Source organism: Lactuca sativa, chromosome 1 (genome assembly GCF_002870075.4).
Source record: "Lactuca sativa cultivar Salinas chromosome 1, Lsat_Salinas_v11, whole genome shotgun sequence".
NCBI lineage: Eukaryota > Viridiplantae > Streptophyta > Magnoliopsida > Asterales > Asteraceae > Lactuca > Lactuca sativa.
In genome coordinates this window covers 32553252-32576137 of record NC_056623.2, presented here as the reverse complement: position 1 = coordinate 32576137, position 22886 = coordinate 32553252, and the positions used below count along the sequence as shown (strand labels likewise).

Sequence of the window (22886 nt, the reverse complement as noted above, 5' to 3'; positions counted from 1 at the left end):
GTGTTAGTATGTTGCAGAGGCATTTTCGGTATAATTGTCGTTTTCATGTTTATTTTATATTTGTGTTCCATCTTATTATATAAACTTTTATTCAATCTAAAACATTATTTCATATGAATTATTTGTTTTTGTTTGTATTCCATTTTATTATAAAATGAATTATTGGATTTAAAAATTTATGAGTACATTAAGTCAGTTGTTATTGTCATGTGTTGATTTTTAATTTTCTGTTTTACTTATTGGTTAGGATGTTCTGTACATTCTAAAAGGTTGCTAATTTTCCTTACAATTCTATAATGATTAAATTTCTTGCAGAAAATGGAAATAGGAAATAAGGTTTACCTAAATAACATTGACCAGATAGATGAAAAATCGCATATCAAGGTTCGGGTGCTTAAAATTTGGAACTTTGTCAGAAATAATAAAGTTTGTTCGATTGAAATGATCATCATGGACGAGGAGGTTTGTTGTATTTGATATATTTTTTATTCATCATTCAATATTAGACATGTTTCATGAACATAATAATTTTTAATTTTTTTTAAACAGGGTACACAATACCAAGCTCGTGTCTTCAATCAGAATTTCTCCAGATTTCGTCATCTTTTAAAGGAAGATGAAAGTTATATAGTTATAAAACCCAATATGGCTGTTGTTACTAATGGTTTTAGTTATACAGTTCATAAACAGACCTTAACTTTGGATTGGAAAAGCATCCTAAAAAATGTGATGATTTCTCGGGTCCGGTCAATGGATTTATGTTTGTTGACTTTAATTCTATCATAGAACAAACATGCCCAAGAGACACATTCTTTGGTTAGTCATAAAATATCAATAAAATCATTTTTTTTATCATTTGTTTTTTTGGTTATATATTTTATTATTTAAATATTACGATTTTAATTCAATAGTTTATGTTGTGTTATCTGTTGTGTAGATGTTATTGGACATATCGTGTCATTTAGGCCTCTTGAAACTTCAAATCCAGTACCATCCAAGCATTATATAAAACTCACTCTTAGCAACCTAGAGTGAGATTATATTTTATTATTTATTTATTATTTATTATTTATTATCTTTAATTAATCACAAATTAATATTAATATACTATTTTATGGTTTATTTAGTTCTGTACATCTGAAGGTTACTATTTTTGGAAGTCAAACATATCAAATTTCAGAATACCTAAAAAATAACCCGACGGTTGATTTTGTTGTTATCATGATGCAGTTTTTGAAGCAAAACATTTGGAATGGTTTGTATTCAGTCTTTATATATAGATGTTTATAATTACTGTTTTTATATAATTTTTATTAATTGGATATACATTTTTTACAGGTCTTGGTGAAGCTAAAAGTCATTTTGAAGTAACGAAATTGTTCATAAATTCTGACATTTATGAAATAAATGAGTTTAAAAATAAGTTAGTTTCCAATTGTTTTTTATTTTTTATAATGTATTTTAACTTAAAAAAACACAAAACCTAATATTCATGAATATAAATTAAACATCACAGGTTGAAATGTCATGACAATTTCGGTATAACTGAAAAAAGCATAACTATACTTCAAAGCTACTCTTCTTCATATACAGATGACTTTAAGGGCAATTTTCCATTAAAAACAGTCTGTGAGATCACCGAACCAATTAAGGTATATTGCATTATTTGATATGTTTTACATTTTATTTTTTCATAATTTATTTTAATAAGTTTTACATTTGATATGATACAAGAAATGAAGTTTTTATTAGTTGCTTCCATTGTTAATATAAGGCAGAATCTACCATGGTATTATGAAGCATGCAAAAAATGTGGAAAAAAAATAATCCCTGTTCCCAAAGCCAATCATTCGTATACCAACCCTGAGGGAATTTCAGAAACTATGGTTGTCGAGTGTACAAATGCACAATGCAAAAAATCTGAATTTCAGTTAGTTATAAAGTATACACATATTTATTTATATTAATTTTGTCAATCTTAAAACAACACTAACAATGACATAATTTTTTTTGTTTTAGGTTTATAATTCCAATCAACGTACAAGATTGTATTGGAACCATTGGATTGACTCTTTTTTATAGGGAAGCAAGGAGGTTGTTAAATATAAGTTCCTACGAGTTGAAAAAGATACATGATGCGGTATATTATTCGTACCTTTAAAATCAGAAAACATTTACTTTATTTTTTTAATTTATTAAAATATATCTTACAGGCCGGAGACAGTGATGCCCTATTTCCAATGCAACTTAACGTGTTGAAAAACCGCAAGTTTGGTTTTGTTGTAGATATTACAGAATACAATGTCAACAACTATAATAACATATATGTAACAGCCCGGAATTCGAGATATTGCTATAATTATGATTTTGGGTGTTTTAAGAGGGGACTCGGCGAGTTGGAGCTCAGACTCGCCGAGTAGGATCGCAGATCTGGTCGCGGGTTCGCGACTGGACTCGACGAGTCCGGACATGGACTCGGCGAGTCCACGCTGTTTAGCGAAACCCTAACCGTCCAGGTTTGGGGACATATATAAGGGGCCTTATGGCCGTCATTGTTCACCCTAGTCCTGTGAATGAAGCCCTAATCCGATTGTGAGCATCTGGAGCAAGGTAGAAGACCATTGTTGATTTTGGAAGTGTTGTTTTGCAAGGAAGAGGAGGCTTGGTTAAGGGAACAACAAGAGAAGCCACATTCTGAGGATTGGGGGCACAGAGAGCACGTTATTCAGGTAATATTTCGAGTTGCATTCTTCTATGTTGATGTGTATATGGATTTAGGGTTTATTGAACCCTTTTGTGGCTAGATTGAGTGTTTCCTTGGTCCCCCATGCGATTGGAACCTGATATTGGGACCCTTGGAAGTCCAGAATGTCCCATGCCTGAGCATTTCGGGAATCAATGGAGGTTTTGGATTGGAATCCTTATGCCTTAGGTCAAAATGCAAATTATGAGTCATGGAGTGTATTATGAGCACCGAAATGAGGACCTTACGTGATGAATCAGTCTAGGAAGGCCAGACCTATGAATGGTCGGAGCAGTTCTGACCTTAGAAAGCAGTTTGAGCGGTTGCATGGCATGGACTCGCCGAGTCCGATGAACAGACTCGGCGAGTAGCTTGAAGATTAACTGGGACTCGTCGAGTTGTTCTTCAGACTCGGCGAGTTGAGTCGGGGTGGCCCCGCGATTCTTCCAGGAGGAACTCGTCGAGTCAAGGGGGATACTCGACGTGTAGAAAGGGAATCTAAGAGAATCGGTGAGTTGAGGGCGAGTGGACTCAGAGTTGTTGAACTCGGCGAGTCTTGGGGTGACTCGGCGAGTTAGATCGCGGATTGGGTGAAGTTCTGAGTATGGGGACTCGGCGAGTCATAGGGTCAGTCAGGGGTTGACTTTGACCTTGTCTTTGACCAAGGATTGACCAGTGGTTCCAGGGGTATTTTGGTAATTGTTGTTTATTGTTTGAGTTCAGTGCATTGGTGGCTGTCCAGAGGTGGAGATCGTATCAGTGATCGGAGCAGCTTGAGCTATCTGTTCAGTCGGCAGTTCGAGGTGAGTTATCCTCACTATATCGCTAGGGTTTATGGCACCAAGGCCGACCCTTTTATCGGATGGAAATCCGGGTAGTTGTCATTACATGTTATGGGCCGGAAGGCATTGCTATGTGGACCGGAAGGTCATGGCCTGGAAAGGCGTATGTATGCATTTAGTATGTTGACTGATTCGTAGGGCAATGTTATGCTAGTGACCGGCTAGACCGGTATCTTGTTTCGAGTAATGCTATGATATGTGATTTGTTGATCGATTGTTGTCTGTGAACTGTTATATGAATATGTGTTATGATTGCTAGATCTGGGGTGTGACCCGATATGTAGGGTCGTCCTATGATTTGTTATGTTATGTATGCATTTTATGCTATGGGCCGGAAGGCAATATGTTATGGGCCGGAAGGCAATATGTTGTGTTATGGACCAGAAGGTCGGCGTGGGTAGGACCGGAAGGTTTACCCAGCAGGGACGGAAGTCCCCTGAGACACATGGACCGGAAGGTCGTGGCCTGGAAGGGCGTATATGTGGTTGGTATTTTGGGGGTATCTCACTAAGCTTTTGGGCTTACAGTTGTGGTTTTATGTTTCAGGTTCTCAAGAGTCTGTGGCAAGGCAAAGGCGTGATCGTACCGTTCCTCGCGTTGATGTTTTATGATATGAACCTGGGAAAATACTCTGTTAAATAATGTATTGAAAACCTTTTGTAACAACGTTATTAAAATGAGTGGTTTTTGAAAAGTTTTAATTGTTTTGAAAATTTGGACGTTACAAGTTGGTATCACAATATTGTCCGCTTTGGGCCACTCGGCACGAGGACTTCCCAGGGGGTCACCCATCCTGGTACTACTCCTACCCGAGCACGCTTAACTGCAGAGTTCTTATGGGATCTGCTGCCCTCACATCTTTAAAACGCGTTGATGTTTTATGATATGAACCTGGGAAAATACTCTGTTAAATAATGTATTGAAAACCTTTTGTAACAACGTTATTAAAATGAGTGGTTTTTGAAAAGTTTTAATTGTTTTGAAATTTTGGACGTTACAAGTTGGTATCAGAGCCTTGGTTTGAGTGAATTGGGGGAAACATTCGTGTGACTCCAGTCTCAAATCGAGGAGGATTTAAAAAGAGAAATTAAAATGGTTTTCAAATTTAGTAAAAGGAGGACGCGGAGGTACGATCAGCCGGAGCCAGTAAGTAACCCCAAGATACCATACATGATATTTGTTTTATTGAGCTTGATAGAATAGCATGCTAGAGTTAGGCTAGGGATCTTCAGGAATTCATGATAATGTTGCCTGATTTGTGATGCCTGTAGCCTAGGGTCCCTTATGGGATATTCTCAGTGTTCCTCTAGTGGTGAGGGTTGATAGTTGTTATGCATGTTCTCTAGGGTATTGTGGTAGTACTTCATACAAATATGGGTAGGTGTGGAAGGTAGTATGGGCCCGTACTACTGAAAGCACAGGACCCATACGCGTATCAGGGAAACCATGATCTCTAGGGTAGGGTTGCGAGAGTTGGATCCCAGGATTGTGGGAAGTGTCTGAGATTGGTATGGTGTCTTCGGTATGGAGATTTCGAGGCATGATGATAGTGGATCCGGATCAGGTCGGGAGCTGGAGAGCGAGTTCCGGGTGGATCGGTGCCGTCTGAGGTTATCGATCAGACGAGCACGAGCGAGTTGGATGCGAGGATTCGCAAGATCCTGCGTGATGGGGTTGCTGCATTGTTCCGGGCTGAGTTGCCGGAATTGTTTGGGTCGATCAAGACCGCCATGATTGAGTATTTGATGAGTGCTATGCGGCTCTCGCAGAGACGGCTGCCGCGGCGGCTACAACGGCTGTAGCAGCGGCAAGGGGAGGAGCTAGTCGGGGTTTTCAGTATCGGGACTTCTATTATACGAAGCCTCCCACATTCGATGGAGTTCAGGACCCGATTGTTGCCATGAGATAGTTATCAGAAGTGGAGGGGTGTTTCTCCACGAGCTTATGCCCTGCTGATCAGAGGGTGAGGTGTGCTCTGGACCTATTGGGGCTCGGGGCGAAGGATTGGTGGAGATTGACCACGGGGTCATATTCCGACGCGCAAAGGGCTGCAGTTTCACGGGATCAGTTCAGAGAGATGTTCAGTACTCGCTATGTTCCGCGAGATGAGAGGGAGAGATTGGCTCGGGAGTTCCTTGAGCTGAAGCAGGATTCGGAGTCGGTGATTGAGATCACCAGGATGTTTATTGAGAGGGCGATGTTTTGCCCTGAGTTCACTTCGGAGCAGGCTCAGATGTCCCGATATCTGAATATGCTCAAGGGGGGATATCAGACAGTTCGTGTCTGCGCAGAGGTGCGAGACCTTGTTGGAGTTGTAGGAGGCCGCCATGCGGCGTGAGTTAGAGGTTGAGTTGCAGTTGCGTGAACTGAGGCAGGCTCCGATGCAGTCGCAGCCAGCGCTGAAACGGTCCAGTACCGTTGATGTTAGAGTGGGGGATCGGAGCGGCCACACTTGTGGGAAGTGTGGGAGGGGTCACACCGGAGTTTGCTGGTCCGGTGGTGCATGCCGCAAGTGCGGAAAGGAGGGGCACTATGCGCGGGATTGTCGGCAGTCAGTGCCGATTCGGGGTTTGAGGATTTGCTATCATTGTCGGCAGGTTGGACATTGAGGGTCAACTGTCCACAGCTTTCTGCAGGACCGGTGCAGGCTCTAGCACCGGCCGCCTTGAGGAGTTCAGGAGGGGGACAGGATGGAGCGGAGCCCCAAGGGCTCAGGGTCGTGCTTATCAGCTTGCGGCAGAGGGAGTCGGAGCAGTGCCGGAGGCAGCTGCGGGTATGATGCTTTCTCGATGTCTTGATTATATTGCGTTGATTGTGGCGTATTGTTTGTGCTGGTATCTTGTGTGGATTTCGATGCGGTATTCGTTGTTTCGCGGGTTTGGCATGGTTATGGATTGGTGCTTCAGGTTTTCGCTTTGGCATTCGTTGTTCCCTGATGGTTTGGTATGGTTATAGTTTGGTGTTTTGGTGCCGGTATTCTTGTGCGGTTTTCGATGCGGCATTCATCCTTTTGCAGGTTGTGGGTTTGGTTATGGGTTATTGTTTGGGAATTCCGTTGGTTATCATTCGTGAGGGTTGATAGGGGAGATGCGGCACTGGGTTGAATGTCGGGTAACATCTGTGGTCGTGGAGTGGATAATTGAAAGACCGGATTCTTTTGAGCGGATTGATCAGGGAGGAGATGTGTTTTGCTGAGGGTTGCTTATGCTTGTGGGAAGCAGTCAGTGTGTAAGTGTTCTCTTTGTGCGGGGTTGTTCTGGAAGGTCGTTAATGGCGATCGGTGGCTGTTAGTCAGTGCTTTAAGTGGGGGAGAATTGGAGAATTCTCCGGGAGATCGATGAGTATGTGAGGGTGCTTAGCTGTTGGGATTCAGCAGTGTTCTGTCAGCTCAGAGTATAGGCCGACGAGAGCGAGTGTCGGGTATGCGGGGCGGGATACAGACCTAGGGCGTTTGATTGTGGAGGCCTGGGAGCAGGCCGGGATCAAGTTTGAGTAAGTAACCGGGGTTATGTGATCAGAGTATTTGTATGCTTGATGTACGTGATGGGTTGTACTGCATTAATCCCACGGGATTTATGTTGTGCATGTTTCTAGAGTTGGAACCGGAAGGTTCCCAGAGTTAGAACCTGAGGGTTCACAGAGTTTGGGTGTACGGACCCACCGAGATATAACCTTGAGTGGCTAGTGTATGTTATGAGAGTCGGTCCAGTCATGCTGGGGACTCTGATGGTATTGTTAGATCAGTTTGAGATTTCGGATTTTGTATGTTGCAGTGTGATCACATTGGAAGGTCTGGCCCCGGGTTAGTGATTTTGTTTAGTTGAAGTAGTGATTTGGGGAGTGGAGAGAGTGCATGGGCTTGAGAGCCCCTGCAATGAGAGCCAGAGTATGTGAATAGCGGTTACGCAAAAAGGGTGGTGTCGCTTGGGGCGAGCACCGTGGCACCGGTTGGAGTGGCATTACGGCCAAGAGGGTTCCTTGGAAAAGGAAAAGAGAAAGGTGTGTAACTCCGAAAGGGAGTGCAAGTCACGAAAGTGAAAGCTGCAGAGCAGAGTTATGGTTAGAGTATTTCGAGTATGGTTTTGAGCATCGTGTTCGCGGCAGTGAAGTAGGAACTCATCCGGTTTGGGATGTCTGTTGAGGCTCAGAAAGGATGCAGGGGGAGAGAGAATCTTAAATTCTCAGTGTGATTCTGATCAGGGTATAGGGTGGATATTAGTGGTTCATCCTGGGAGATGTTTGAGGATATCATCAGTGTATCGGGTCTTCCAACCTGTGGGTGTTGGGGGCTAGTTCAGCAGGTGTATGTGATTGCAAGAGGAGAACTCGTGAGAGTTGCTCTGAGAGTGAGAATGGGTCTCTCAGTCGGTCCGGAATGGACAAAGTGGGCTTTGTATCGGGGATCCGGTGGTTCATGGTTTCCTAACCCTTATGGGTCGAGTGATCGTTGAGATTTAGAGCAGAGTTGCATCTTGGGTAATTCTCAGTTACAGAGAGTGTTGGACAGTACATAGATCGTGCTTCAGTCGACAGAGCAGATTCAGCAGATTAGACAGAGGTTATTGACCGCCCAGAGCCGACAGGAAAGTTATGCAGACAGACGCCGGTCCGAGCTTGAGTTTCAGGTCGGCGACTTCGTACTCCTGAAGGTCTCTCCTTGGAAAGGAGTGATTCGATTCAGGAAGAGGGGCAAGTTGGGGCCCCGGTATATTGGGCCTTTTCATGTGATTGCGGGGGTAGGCCGGGTGGCCTACCGTTTGGAGTTGCCAGCGGATTTGAGACAAATCCACGACATTTTTCATGTGTCGCAATTGAGAAAGTATATAGCCGATGAGTCGGCAGTGGTCCCATTAGAAGACATTCAGGTGGATGCGAGCCTGAATTATGCCGAGAGACCAGTGGTCATCAAAGATCGGAAGATCGAGGTTCTGAGGAATGAGGAGATACCTCTGGTGTTAGTTCAGTGGCAGCACCGGAGGGGATCGGAAATCACCTGGGAGCCGGAGCGTGAGATGTGGGAGCAGCATCCGGAGCTATTTTCAGAGTGAGACTTCGAGGGCGAAGTCTAGTCCTAGTGGGGGAGAGTTGTAACAGCCCGGAATTTGAGATATTGCTATAATTATGATTTTAGGTGTTTTAAGAGGGGACTCGGCGAGTTGGAGCTCAGACTCGCCGAGTAGGATCGCAAATCTGGTCGTGGGTTCGCGACTGGACTCGACGAGTCCGGACATGGACTCGGCGAGTCCACGTTGTTTAGCGAAACCCTAACCGTCCAGGTTTGGGGACATATATAAGGGGCCTTATGGCCGTCATTGTTCACCCTAGTCCTGTGAATGAAGCCCTAATCCGATTGTGAGCATCTGGAGCAAGGTAGAAGACCATTGTTGATTTTGGAAGTGTTGTTTTGCAAGGAAGAGGAGGCTTGGTTAAGGGAACAACAAGAGAAGCCACATTCTGAGGATTGGGGGCACAGAGAGCACGTTATTCAGGTAATATTTTGAGTTGCATTCTTCTATGTTGATGTGTATATGGATTTAGGGTTTATTGAACCCTTTTGTGGCTAGATTGAGTATTTCCTTGGTCCCCCATGCGACTGGAACCTGATATTGGGACCCTTGGAAATCCAGAATGTCCCATGCCTGAGCATTTCGGGAATCAATGGAGGTTTTGGATTGGAATCCTTATGCCTTAGGTCAAAATGCAAATTATGAGTCATGGAGTGTATTATGAGCACCGAAATGAGGACCTTACGTGATGAATCAGTCTAGGAAGGCCAGACCTATGAATGGTCGGAGCAGTTCTGACCTTAGAAAGCAGTTTGAGCGGTTGCATGGCATGGACTCGCCGAGTCCGATGAACAGACTCGGCGAGTAGCTTGAAGATTAACTGGGACTCGTCGAGTTGTTCTTCAGACTCGGCGAGTTGAGTCGGGGTGGCCCCGCGATTCTTCCAGGAGGAACTTGTCGAGTCAAGGGGGATACTCGACGTGTAGAAAGGGAATCTAAGAGAATCGGTGAGTTGAGGGCAAGTGGACTCAGAGTTGTTGAACTCGGCGAGTCTTGGGGTGACTCGGCGAGTTAGATCGCGGATTGGGTGAAGTTCTGAGTATGGGGACTCGGCGAGTCATAGGGTTGACTCGGCGAGTAGGGTCAGTCAGGGGTTGACTTTGACCTTGTCTTTGACCAAGGATTGACCAGTGGTTCCAGGGGTATTTTGGTAATTGTTGTTTATTGTTTGAGTTCAGTGCATTGGTGCCTGTCCAGAGGTGGAGATCGTATCAGTGATCGGAGCAGCTTGAGCTATCTGTTCAGTCGGCAGTTCGAGGTGAGTTATCCTCACTATATCGCTAGGGTTTATGGCACCAAGGCCGACCCTTTTATCGGATGGAAATCCGGGTAGTTGTCATTACATGTTATGGGCCGGAAGGCATTGCTATGTGGACCGGAAGGTCATGGCCTGGAAAGGCGTATGTATGCATTTAGTATGTTGACTGATTCGTAGGGCAATGTTATGCTAGTGACCGGCTAGACCGGTATCTTGTTTCGAGTAATGCTATGATATGTGATTTGTTGATCGATTGTTGTCTGTGAACTGTTATATGAATATGTGTTATGATTGCTAGATCTGGGGTGTGACCCGATATGTAGGGTCGTCCTATGATTTGTTATGTTATGTATGCATTTTATGCTATGGGCCGGAAGGCAATATGTTATGGGCCGGAAGGCAATATGTTGTGTTATGGACCGGAAGGTCGGCGTGGGTAGGACCGGAAGGTTTACCCAGCAGGGACGGAAGTCCCCTAAGACACATGGACCGGAAGGTCGTGGCCTGGAAGGGCGTATATGTGGTTGGTATTTTGGGGGTATCTCACCAAGCTTTCGGGCTTACAGTTGTGGTTTTATGTTTCAGGTTCTCAAGAGTCTGTGGCAAGGCAAAGACGTGATCGTACCGTTCCTCGCGTTGATGTTTTATGATATGAACCTGGGAAAATACTCTGTTAAATAATGTATTGAAAACCTTTTGTAACAACGTTATTAAAATGAGTGGTTTTTGAAAAGTTTTAATTGTTTTGAAATTTTGGACGTTACAATATACACAGTTCTCAAAGTTACAGAAGATATGTCTATTGTTTCTGAATTGGAAAGTAAAATAGAACTTATGGTATGCAATCTTTTATTGTTGAAAATTTACAATTCTTTACTGCTAAAGTACATAACGATTAACATATTTCCATTTTATTTTTTAGAGTATTCAATCTGTCTCCTTAAATCAAGTTGCTTTGGAATCCGATGATGTTGTACAGCCTGTTCAAAAGGTTTTTCATTTTATTTTATAAACTTTTAATTATATTAGTTATTTTTTTAGGAATTAAACAGTTATTATTTTTTTTTTAAAATTAGGATGTGATCTCACAAACAGACGAAAGTTTTACACCCTCAACAGTTGATAAGTCAACCGCAACAAGTCCAAGCAAAATATCAGGTGATTTGAAGCGCAACCTCCAAGAAATTTATGATGTTGATTCTGGAGATGATTTAAGTTCAACTAAGGCTAAAAGAAAGTCAACCGCAGAGGAAACCCCACTCTTGATTCCAAAAATGGAAAAGTGAGTTGCTATTGGTTATAAGACACATTTAATATATTTTGATCATTTGTTTTGGTTATAAAGATATTTTGATTGCTTGGTATGAATTTTATATTGGGGTATTTAGGAGTGAAATATTATTGGTTTTGAATATTTTTGGATACTTTTATTGTTTTAAAGTGGACAAGTTAGTTGATTTTGGTTATAACTCAAATAAAATATATTTTGAAGTTTATTTGCTTGTACATATTTTTTGAATTTTTTCTTAATATTTTAAATTTTTGGCCGATATTGCCTATGGGGTTATTATTGTTCAAATGTTACAGCTCATCCAGGTTGTTAATTAGTATAAGGTTTTTATGATTTTTTGGCTACCCCTTTTAGTTAAAAACTATAATGCCTTTGTTGTCTCTTCCTTTAAGCATAATGCTATTGTTTATTTTCCCCTTTGAAGTGTATTGCTATTCGTATCTACTGGTGTAGTAGTATGTTTTATTTTAATATTCAATTTTTGTTTTGTAAATACTTTTTATTTACACTCTTAATTAGCAAATATTGGTTCTTTTATTTAAAAAGTAAAATAAATGAAGTCTAATATGTTATTTCTAGATAAAATTACTATTTTACCCATTTTACCCCTATTATACTTATAAAAGTTTACCTTATTATACAAATGAAAATTGTTTTACATTTGGATTATATTGTTATAACTTGGTATATTTATGAAACTACAATTTTGTGATAATAATAAATGAAATTAGGATGCTATAATAAGTACAAGTAAAAAGAATGCAAAAGTCTTTTTGAGTCAACAAATAAGACAGCAAAAGTCATTTTCATAAAACATGTTAATAGTGTTGACGAATCCTAGAAAAATCAACTTCAATTCATCAAGCACGCAATAAGCTAATTTAAATTATTTTATTTGTTTTTATAACACTAAATTCTAAACACATTAAAGATAAAGATAAGTACATAAATTGGTTGAATAATTTGAAAACATCTCTCCAGAAAGAAAGGTCATGACATTTCAATATCAAATAAGTACATTGTTATCATCCTATGCATCTTAGTGGAACAAATGGAACGATCTAAATCCTATTAAAAATGAACTATTAAATTAATATACATATTGCCATATAAGACTTTAGGCTATTTTCCATGCCTGTATTTTATCCTTTTTGAAGAAACTAATAAAGCTATCTCGAGCTTGATACTTTGATACTTTTACAGGTGAAATTATATTGTGATTGAGGGTGCTTAATTTGTGCTTTATCTAATTTGTATTAAAAAAATGAAAACTTTGTTGGTATTCCTCTTAAACTAAAAAAAACTACTCAATAGTCAATACTACAACATTTTACTTTCATTCGTTTCCCTTTAACCAGTAAATATCATTATTGTGTTATTTTTTAGAATGGAATATTCCCTTTAACGGTTGTTTACTTGATAATTTTTTTCATCATATTGATGAATCCTACTTTTTTTTCATTTTAAACCATTTAAATCTTATGCTTATACCATTGTACTTTAAAATGTTTTTTGGTTTAATATTAATGGAACATTCCTTTAATGACAATGTACTTTCATTAGTTTCTATGTAACCTCTAAATATCATAAACTAGAGGGGGAGCCCCCGCGATGCGGGGGTCGGATGAAACGTTTTTGGTTTGTTGTTTTCTCTATGTTGAGGAGATAAAACAGATGCAAATGTGAATACATACATAATTGGTGTTTCTTATCTATATTTATGTTGAAGAGAGTTAGTAATGTGACAAAATTTTGACTTTATGTTGAAAAGCAAAAGGTACGGTTTAGTACCTGACAACGGAATAGACAATTTCCAGGAGAATAAAACTTCATAAACGTGCTTCACATGTGGTTTATTGTGTGTGTGCATTACGGTTTATATATGGAATGACAAAATAGACATAAACGATAGATTATATTTCTTAGAGGTGAATACAAGGCTGAACCATGGATCTGTTCATAAGCATAGCATCAAAAGAGAAAACGATTTAAAGAGACCATGGATAATAAGATGACAAAAGAGTTGGTGATTTTTTTGTTTTTGATCAGTCCATGTATGGCTGATCATCTTCTGGAAGTGTTTTGAGTAGTTTCCTGAGCTCCTGGATGGTCGTTTCAGTTTCCTTCTTTAGACTGTAAATCGCCATGATTCTTTTTGATGCCACGTACATACTGTTGTTGATGGGTTCCTTCATATCTAGGTAGTTGGTGTACTTTGGTCGGCGGCTCATGTTCTCCAGCAGTTCGTTCTTCATCTCTTGGTTGAAGTAGAAATCGCTTTCGAGGTTTGTTAAAGCGGCTAGTTCTTCCTCCACCTGGCCAATCAGCATATGAATGATGCTTTCCATTTCAGCCGGTTTTATTTTGTGGGAGTGGTTTTGGCTTTTGGTTTTCCGATGGGTAGTATGATTGGATGTGGTATGTAGATGTTATGGGGTTTGTGATTTATAGGGAAGGTCGAAGTTGTTGAGTGGTGTAGAGGGGTATTAAATTCGATGCGAAAGGGCGAAGGGTTCTTGGTGTACGTAACCGGCTGCAATCGATTGGTATGTCCTATCGTTGTAGGTGATGTAAGCCTATTTAGGATTGACGTGAGTGTTTAGATGTAGGAATGGTGATGTTTATCCGTTACATAATCAAAATTTTTTGTTAATTAAGAAAATTGAAAAGAAGATAACGCACAATTTGGTTATCGGAAAAATGGTCTAACTAATTTTTATATGATATATACAAAGCTGTTGTAATCGATGGCTTCTTTATAAACAGGAACCCATAAAATGACACCATGTTCTTTTGTAACCTCTTCATGTTTTGCTATGTTTAAAAGTGGAAGATGTAAGTTAAGTTTTAAAATGTAGTGACCATTTATGTAATCTAGATACAAGATTTGAATAATTACATTTAATAGAAATCAACTTCTATGTGTTCTGTTCTTATTGTCTATTACTTATAATATTTATGTTGATTATTTTAAACATGGAACATTTATGTCTATTATTTAGAATAACTATTATTTTTCTCACGATAAATATGTTATTTTTAATAAATAATCAATAACCAATTGTAAACAAAATTTATATCTTTGATTCTCTTCAATTAATTCATACATTTTTGTAATGGTTGCAGTATATTTACTTATCTTCTATAAATAACCTATATTCAATTTACTATTTCCTAATATTTTATACTCCCTTTTTAGATGAAATTCGAATATTAAACTAATTTTTAGTTGTAATCTTTTAAATTCCAAAAAATCAGGAACAAAATTTTATCTAATAAAGCTCCAACAACAATAAAATCATAAAATCGTAATCTTTTTCCAATATATATATATATATATATATATATATATATATATATATATATATATATATATATATATATAACTTTACCTCAAAACGTGAAATCCAAAATTTTGAAACTCCTCATTCGTCTTCTTAATGTTCAATTGCTTCTGAGATTTTTTTTCATTAAGCTTACATCAAACTGCTTCATTAAAGTTCTAATCCTCATTCCAGTTCTACCTGCAAGATTTCCATATCCATATGTTAGGTTAGTATTATGAGTTTAGATCACTTTGTTTTCTCTATGAATTTATGGTTGAAATTTACAACAATAATCAATATGCTGGAATAGATGTTTTTCTAATTGTAAAAAAATAAGCGGGAATAGATGTTTAAGATCAATAAGCAATTTATAATCATCACGATTTTCGTGTATCACACAATTTTACCTTCATTGATTCCATGGAGATCTAGGGTTTTAACCCCTGATATGATCCGAACCCACGATTGGTTTAAATTGGGGAAACAGCAAATTTAAATCGAATAAACCCTAGGTTGGAAATGAGGATGATGAGTCATGATGCTCATCAGGAAAATAATTGATTGTGGCACAGCAAGAAGGAGAGTCTACCTTCGGATCGTATTTTTCAATCCTGACGGAGACCAAATCGGACGATTACACGGTATCGTAGATCTCCATTATTTAAAGTCTCTTTTACACAATATAAACAAATATATAATTTCTATTTTATACTATTTAATATTTTAAAAATCTTCAATTGACTAATTTGTTTAAAATATATTATAAAAGAGTAAATTAATATTTGCAAATTTTGTTACACATTTTAATAAACAAATTAATAAAGGTAACTTTTTAAATACATTTACTTTATTATCATTATTTATTTAATTCTAACTAACTTCAATTGTATTATATAAACATATTATGTACATAATTTCACATTTCATATCCTAACCTATGTTTTATTATGCAGAAAACAACAGTACCATGTACCACATGCAGGCCAGAGAGAAAAGAAGACAAAGAAAAATATATTTGAAAAATAAAAGATCGAAGAAAATAAAAACAACATCGAACGTTCCAAGTACATCATTACAGTATTTGTTCAAAAATACTGTTATATTGTTCTATACATATATTTACAAGTTTTATAATTTATTTCTATTTGCAGATCAATCAATCAACATTGTTCGTCAAACTCAAAATGTTAATACATTTACAACACCTCTAAAGCATAACACAACCATACAATACTGCCCTTCCTTTACAGATGTTAGAACTCCATTTTCTAACATTACAAATGTTATAAATCCGTTATCTAACAATAGAAATGGTAATTATTTATGGTTTTTAAAATATACTATTATCCATTATGTATATAATCGGGATATATATATATATATATATATATATATATATATATATATATATATAATTATTTATTTATTTAATATATAAATTTTTTTTGGTCAGATATCATAAGTTTCGATAAATATACCACTTCCAAGTTAGCAAACAAAAGACAGTACCATGTACTTTCAAATGAAATGACATCAAAAAATGCATCCACAGTAACAACTTCTTCATCATCAATCAAGTTAAATCCAGGATGTCATAAATTAAGAACGAAGACAAGACATTTATCCCTTATCCCATTGATTGATCTGACAGAAGATGTAGAAAAATACATCAAGTGAACAATGAAAATCTTATAGTTGGTATCTCAAATGGTAATCAAAAAATAATATTCATTTTACATTTCAAATACTATGTTGTATATAATTATAAAATTCATTGATATTTTATTCAACGCTTTTATTTGACAGAATATTTGGATCATGGTGATCAAGTTGTTGTATGTCAAACATGTCGTGCAAAGTTATGGAGAAATGAATCCATTAGAGGTAAAGAAAAGGGAAACACGGATTATTCATTATGTTGTGGTTACGGCAAAGTTCAACTTCCAGATTTAAAGAATGCACCCCCGACTTATGAAAGAATGTTCCGAAATATGGACTCAAAAAGCAAACATTTCATGAAAAACATTCGACGTTACAATTCAATGTTTTCTTTCACGTCAATGGGTGGTAAAATTGATTCTTCAATCAATAGAGGAAACGCTCCATACATTTTCAGATTGGGTGGTCAAAATTATCATAGTATTGGAAGTCTTTTGCCAGCAAAAGGATCGGAACCAAAATTCTCTCAGTTATACATTTATGACACTGACAACGAAATTACAAATAGACAAAGATGTTTTTGGTATTTTCTCAAACTTCTTATTCATAATTTAGTATTATTATTAATATATATATATATATATATATATATATATATATATATATATATATATATATATATATATATATATATTACTAATATTATTTATAAATATATTTGTTTTAGTGGTGAAAAGGATCAATCAACATCAACTGATAGTGATATTATTGAAGATATTAAGGTGATGTTGGATTCAAATAATGTGTTGGTTAGATCTTATAGGATGGTAAGAGATGCTTTTCAGAAAAATCCAGAAGTTGATATGAAATTACGACTTATTGGGAGAAGGGAGCAAGATGGAAGAACATATAACCTACCGACTGCTTCTGGGGTTGCTGCTTTAATAATTGGTGACATTTCGGATTCAATCGAGAAGAGGGATATCGTCGTTCAAACAAAAAATGGTTGTCTACAACGTATCAGTGAATTGCATCCTTCGTATCTTTCTCTCCAATATCCATTGCTATTTCCATATGGGGATGATGGTTATAGTGTTGACATTCTTCATAGAGGTGTGTCATTTACGAACAACAGCAAGCGTGCGAAATGTACAATGAGAGAATATTTCGCTTATAGGATTCAAGACAGAGATCATTCGTTTTCTCTCATACTTAATTCAAGAAGGTTGTTTCAACAATTTCTGGTAGATGCCTACACTATGATGGAAACGGAGAGAATGTACTACATACGTAGGCAACAACATGTTCTTAGATGTGATTCTTATGAAAATTTACGTAACCAAAAAGCTCAAGGAACGACTGATATCTCGAATGTCGGCCAACGTGTCATATTACCTTCATCCTTTACCGGAGGTGCACGTTATATGCTGCAAAACTATTTGGATGCCATGTCACTATGCAAATGGTTTGGATATCCTGATTTCTTCATAACCTTTACGTGTAATCCCAAATGGCCTGAGATTAAAAGGTTTCTTAAGGATACTTCACTTCAACCAGAAGACATGCCTGATATACTATGTAGGTTGTTCAAGATCAAGCTTGATGCATTCATTAAAGACTTGAGGGATAATCAAATTTTCGGCAAAGTTCAAGCATGTAATTAAAACAATATTTTTAAATTTTTTATAAAACATTGATCTTATTATTATATTTTAAATATGTTTTAATATCTAATCACATTTTACTTTTTTTTGGCAAATTCTTTTACAGATGTTTATACAATTGAATTCCAAAAAAGAGGTTTGCCGCATAGTCATATATGTCTATTCATGCATTCTGACAACAAGCTACCAACTGTTGAAATTATCGATCCGATAATTTCAGCAGAGATACCAGACAGAATCGAAGATCCTGAATTGTATTCACTTGTAAATGAGTTTATGGTTCATGGTCCATGTGGAGCTGAAAATATGAATTGTCCATGCATGGTGGATAAAAAGTGCTCTAAAAACTTTCCAAAACAATTCAGTAATCATTCGTCTGTAGATCAGAATGGTTTTCCGTTATATAGGCGAAGAAACGATGGTCATTTTGTAGAAAAATCAGGTGTAAGGTTGGATAATAGAAATGTTGTTCCATACAACAAATATCTATTGAAAAGATATCAGGCACATATTAATATTGAATGGTGCAATCAGGGATCTTCTATAAAGTATTTGTTTAAATACATAAATAAGGGTCCTGATAGAGCTACAGTTGCTGTTGTACCAACCAACAATGAATGTGAAAATAATGATGCGGTCAATGAAATAGCTGAATATTACGATTGTAGATATTTATCATCATGTGAAGCATCATGGCGAATTTTTACATATGATGTTCATTGCAGATATCCTTCTGTTGTCAGACTGCCTTTTCATCTTCCTAATTAACAACAGATTGTATATGGTGAAGACGATGATATTGATGATGTTCTTGACAAACCTTCTGTTGCGGCTTCAAAGTTCACAGCTTGGATGGAATGTAATGCAATCGACAGTGAAGCACGAAAACTCACATATGTTGAATTCCCTACAAAGTTTGTTTGGATATTAAATGGTCGGTTTTGGAAGCGAAGGAAAGTAGGAAAAGCCATCGATAGAATTCCTTCTGTTTCACCTAAACTAGGTGAGGCATATTTCTGAAGGATTCTTTTAAATAAAGTAAAAGGACCAACATCATTTGATGATATTCGCACGGTAAATGGTCAAACACATTCTTCTTTTAGAGATGCTTGTTATGCACTCGGGCTATTAGATGATGACAAGGAATACATTGATGCAATTAAAGAAGCAAGTCATTATGGATCTGGTTTTTATCTACGCTTTTTATTTGCTACATTGTTGATGTGTAATAGTATGTCAAAACCAGAGGTCGTTTGGGAAAATACATGAGAATATTTGGCAGATGGAATTCTATATAGACAACGACAAAGATTTAAGTCTGCAGGTATAACATTTTTTCTTATTTTTTTTAAATTAATTTATTTTTATTATTCAACAACCATTAAATCATTATTAATAAAATTATTAAATATCGACGACAAATTTTATTAATTATTTAATATTTTCGTGCAGAATTGTCACTCGGAGTAGATGAACTTAAGAACTTAACTTTGTTCGAAATACAACAAATTTTACTTCGAAACAACTCTACACTCAAAAACTTCAAAAACATGCCATACCCAGATGTTGAATCCGTTTCTTCTTCAAACAATCGGCTTATCACCGAGGAGCTAGATTACGACGTTCCCGTGATAAAGAATGACTATGATCGTATGTTTCTTGCATTAACAAATGAGCAACGTAATATTTTCCTAAACATCATGAGTGCTATTCAAGAAAATAAAGGAGGTGTCTTCTTTGTTTACGGTTATGGTGGAACGGGTAAAACTTTTTTATGGAAAACAATATCTGCAGCAATTAGATCTGAAGGAAATATTGTATTAAATGTTGCTTCAAGCGGTATTGCTTCCTTATTATTGTCTGGTGGTAGAACAGCACACTCTCGATTTATAATTCCATTTGAGCTTACAGATGATTCTTTTTGTAACATAAATCCAGACGGTGAGTTGGCAAGCTTAATAAGAAAAACCTCTTTAATAATTTGGGATGAAGCACCTATGGTCCATAAGCATGCATTTGAAGCTTTAGATCAAACTTTTAAGGATTTACTAAGGTGCGTAAATTCAACAATCTCAAATATTCCATTTGGAGGGAAAGTTATTGTCTTTGGAGGAGATTTTAGACAGATTCTACCTGTTGTTCCGGGTGGCAGTAGACAGAACATTGTAAATGCTTCTTTGAGTTCTTCATATTTATGGGAACATTGCAAAGTCCATAGATTAACAAAAAACATGAGGCTAACTGTTGGAAGGGATCAATCAGATATAGGAAAAATAAGAGATTTTGCAAATTGGTTGTTGGATATAGGAGAAGGAAAACTTGGTGGTCCGAACGACGGTGAAACGATTATCGATATTCCGGATGATATTCTCATTAACGATTCACATGATCCTATAGGTTCCTTAATTGAGTTTTTTATATCCTTCAATTTTAGAGAACTATAGCGATATAAATTATTTCCAAGAAAGAGCGATACTTGCTCCGAAAAATGAAGTTGTCCAGGAAATAAACGACCGTTTGCTTAAGAAGTTTCCAGGAGATGAAGTTGAATATTTAAGTTCAGACAGCATATGTGAATCCGAATTTCTCCATGATCAATTTGATGCAAATCTATACTCTCCTGATGTATTAAATGGTCTCAAAGTATCCGGTTTACCAAATCATAAGTTAGTTTTAAAAATTGGTGTTCCTGAGAAATATTGATCAGAAAAACGGCTTATGTAATGGCACAAGACTACAGGTGTTATCATTGGGTAAACGTGTTATTGAGGCACGTATAATAACTGGAACTAATATTGGAAATCAGACTTTTATTCCAAGAATGTCTTTAACTCCATCAGAAAAAAAGATTCCCTTCAAATTCACAAGAAGACAGTTTCCTTTGGCCGTATGTTTTGCAATGACTATTAATAAAAGTCAAGGACAATCGTTATCAAAGGTTGGTTTGTTTCTGAAAGATCCAGTTTTTTCACATGGACAATTGTATGTTGCCTTATCTAGAGTTTAGAGCAGAGAGTGATTAAAATTATTAATTTTAGATAAAGATGGCAAACTCACAAATAAAACTTTCAATGTTGTTTATAAGGAAGTTTTTCGAAATTTGTAGCCAACTTTTTTGTAACGTCGTTTTATTCAATTTTAGCAAATCACACTTAATCCATCATATTACTGTATTTTTTTATAATTACATATTGTTGTATTTTATGTTAATTTCATTACACACATTGGTAATGCATCATCTGCATATGTCCAACAAGAATCATGCATAAAAAAAAAAAAGAATTTTCAAAAATCTTCATTCCGAATTAAATACTTCTCATTTACTTTGTAATTAAATACTTACAAATTAAAAAATTTATTGAAATATTCAATATTACAATTTATAAGTTATAAGAATTATTGAAATATTATTTTATTAAATAATTAATTTTTAAATTTAATTTAGAAATAGCATCCGTGGTTTCACGGGTTTTAACCTAGTATATATATAGTTAAAGAATCCTATGTGACTAAAGGAAGAAACACATCCCGATCGATTAGTTAAAAAGATCAATAGTCGAAATTGCAAAACGGTTTTGATGATTGTAAATGGTTCCAAAACTGTTAGACTTATATAGAACAAATTTATTTAACTTCTCCATAAGGAAAATTATATTGATTCCCACTTTATCATTCTATTTTTGTCCTCCAACCTATTCGTTGATTGTCAAATGTAATTTAATAATTCTATTTTCTCCTCTTGTATTTTTATTGAGACTTGTCATACTCCAATGAGTAGGAAGATTTTGTAGAAAGATATTTAACTTCTCATTTTATAATTTGATTTTCAAAATTCATGATCAATTTTCTTGGTTCTAATTAGTTTCATGTTCATATTGTCTGTATTGTAAGTTAGCGTTTGATAAGGGTGCAAACGAGCCGAGCCCGAGCTTAGTGAAGCTCGGATCGGGCTCGTTTAAGTTATATGAGGCTCGAGCTCGAGCTCGGCTCGATTCAAGCTTCTTGTATTGAGCTCGGCTCGAGCTCGTAAATAGTTATAAAAGCTTGACTCAGGCTCGGGCTCGACTCGTTTTTTGTCTGACATACCTAAATAAGCTTAAGCTTGGCTCGAGCTCGTTAAGAAGTTCGTTTACTAATACCCTAAATCTCTAATCCCCAAATATGTTTTTATTTTAATATATAAAAATAATGATAAATTATATTACATAAAGGTTAGTTTAGGGCCGCGAGCCTAATCGAGCTTAGTGTCATAGGCTTGAGCTCGAACTCGTTTAATAAATGAGCTTAATATTAAGCTCGAGCTCGGCTCGAGGTCGTTTAAAATCGGTTTCGAGTCGAGCTTTTAACGATCTGATCCCAAATAGCTTACGAGTAGCTTGGCTCGTTTGCACCCTTAGCGTTTGACAAATGAAATTGAATGAGACGAGACAAAACAATATTTTTTAGATGAGCATGGAATGGACAAGAACTAAGGGAAAATACAATGTAGACATTATTTGGGGTTGAATTCCAAAATATAGACACAAAAAATTGAATTTACGGGTATAGATATGGATTCCGCGGAGGTAGCTTTGCGGAATCCATTGTAGCTCCGCGGAATGGCAAAATCGTAAATAAATGAGGGAATAAAAAAACTCAAGATCAATTCTGCGGAGCTCCACGAAGGTAGCTCCGAGGAATGGATCTTCAGGTTTTTTTTTCAAATCGATTCTTCGGGGTTTATATTCATTCCCCAACTAATTATTTTCAAGAAAAGATTATGATAGTATGAATTTTTATTGACAATTTTTGGAATGAATGTGAGGTGGAAAAAAATGGTCTTTTAATTGGAGATCTTTATATAAAAGAATCATTGGAGGGAAAAAAATTCTTTCTGAAGATCCATTCCTCGGAGCTACCTCCGCGGAATCCACTATAGCTCCACGGAATGGATCTTGAGTTTTTTTATTCCCTCATTTATTTACGATTTTGCCATTCCGCAGAGCTACAGTGGATTACGCGGAGCTCCGCGGAATTACCTCCGTGGAATGCATGTCT

At 36.9% G+C, this 22886-nt stretch overlaps 2 protein-coding genes across 2 annotated transcripts; both read left to right on the top strand.

Annotated features, from left to right (window-relative positions):
- The first annotated feature begins 318 nt into the window (after nucleotides 1-318).
- Nucleotides 319-11195, top strand: LOC128127068 (uncharacterized). Its single transcript, XM_052765343.1, has 12 exons — nucleotides 319-462; nucleotides 550-664; nucleotides 938-1031; nucleotides 1128-1255; nucleotides 1339-1423; nucleotides 1517-1652; nucleotides 1743-1930; nucleotides 2020-2140; nucleotides 2214-2274; nucleotides 10685-10746; nucleotides 10832-10900; nucleotides 10986-11195. The coding sequence occupies exons 1-12, from the start codon at nucleotides 319-321 to the stop codon at nucleotides 11193-11195; spliced, it is 1413 nt and encodes a 470-aa protein (XP_052621303.1).
- Nucleotides 11196-13596: 2401 nt separating this feature from the next.
- LOC111898559 (uncharacterized) lies at nucleotides 13597-20552 on the top strand. The gene is made up of 11 exons (XM_052765342.1): nucleotides 13597-13618; nucleotides 15678-15839; nucleotides 15980-16103; nucleotides 16178-16236; nucleotides 16333-16768; nucleotides 16913-17841; nucleotides 17956-18563; nucleotides 18624-18763; nucleotides 18872-19035; nucleotides 19302-20186; nucleotides 20284-20552. The coding sequence occupies exons 1-11, from the start codon at nucleotides 13597-13599 to the stop codon at nucleotides 20550-20552; spliced, it is 3798 nt and encodes a 1265-aa protein (XP_052621302.1).
- Nucleotides 20553-22886: the final 2334 nt, after the last annotated feature.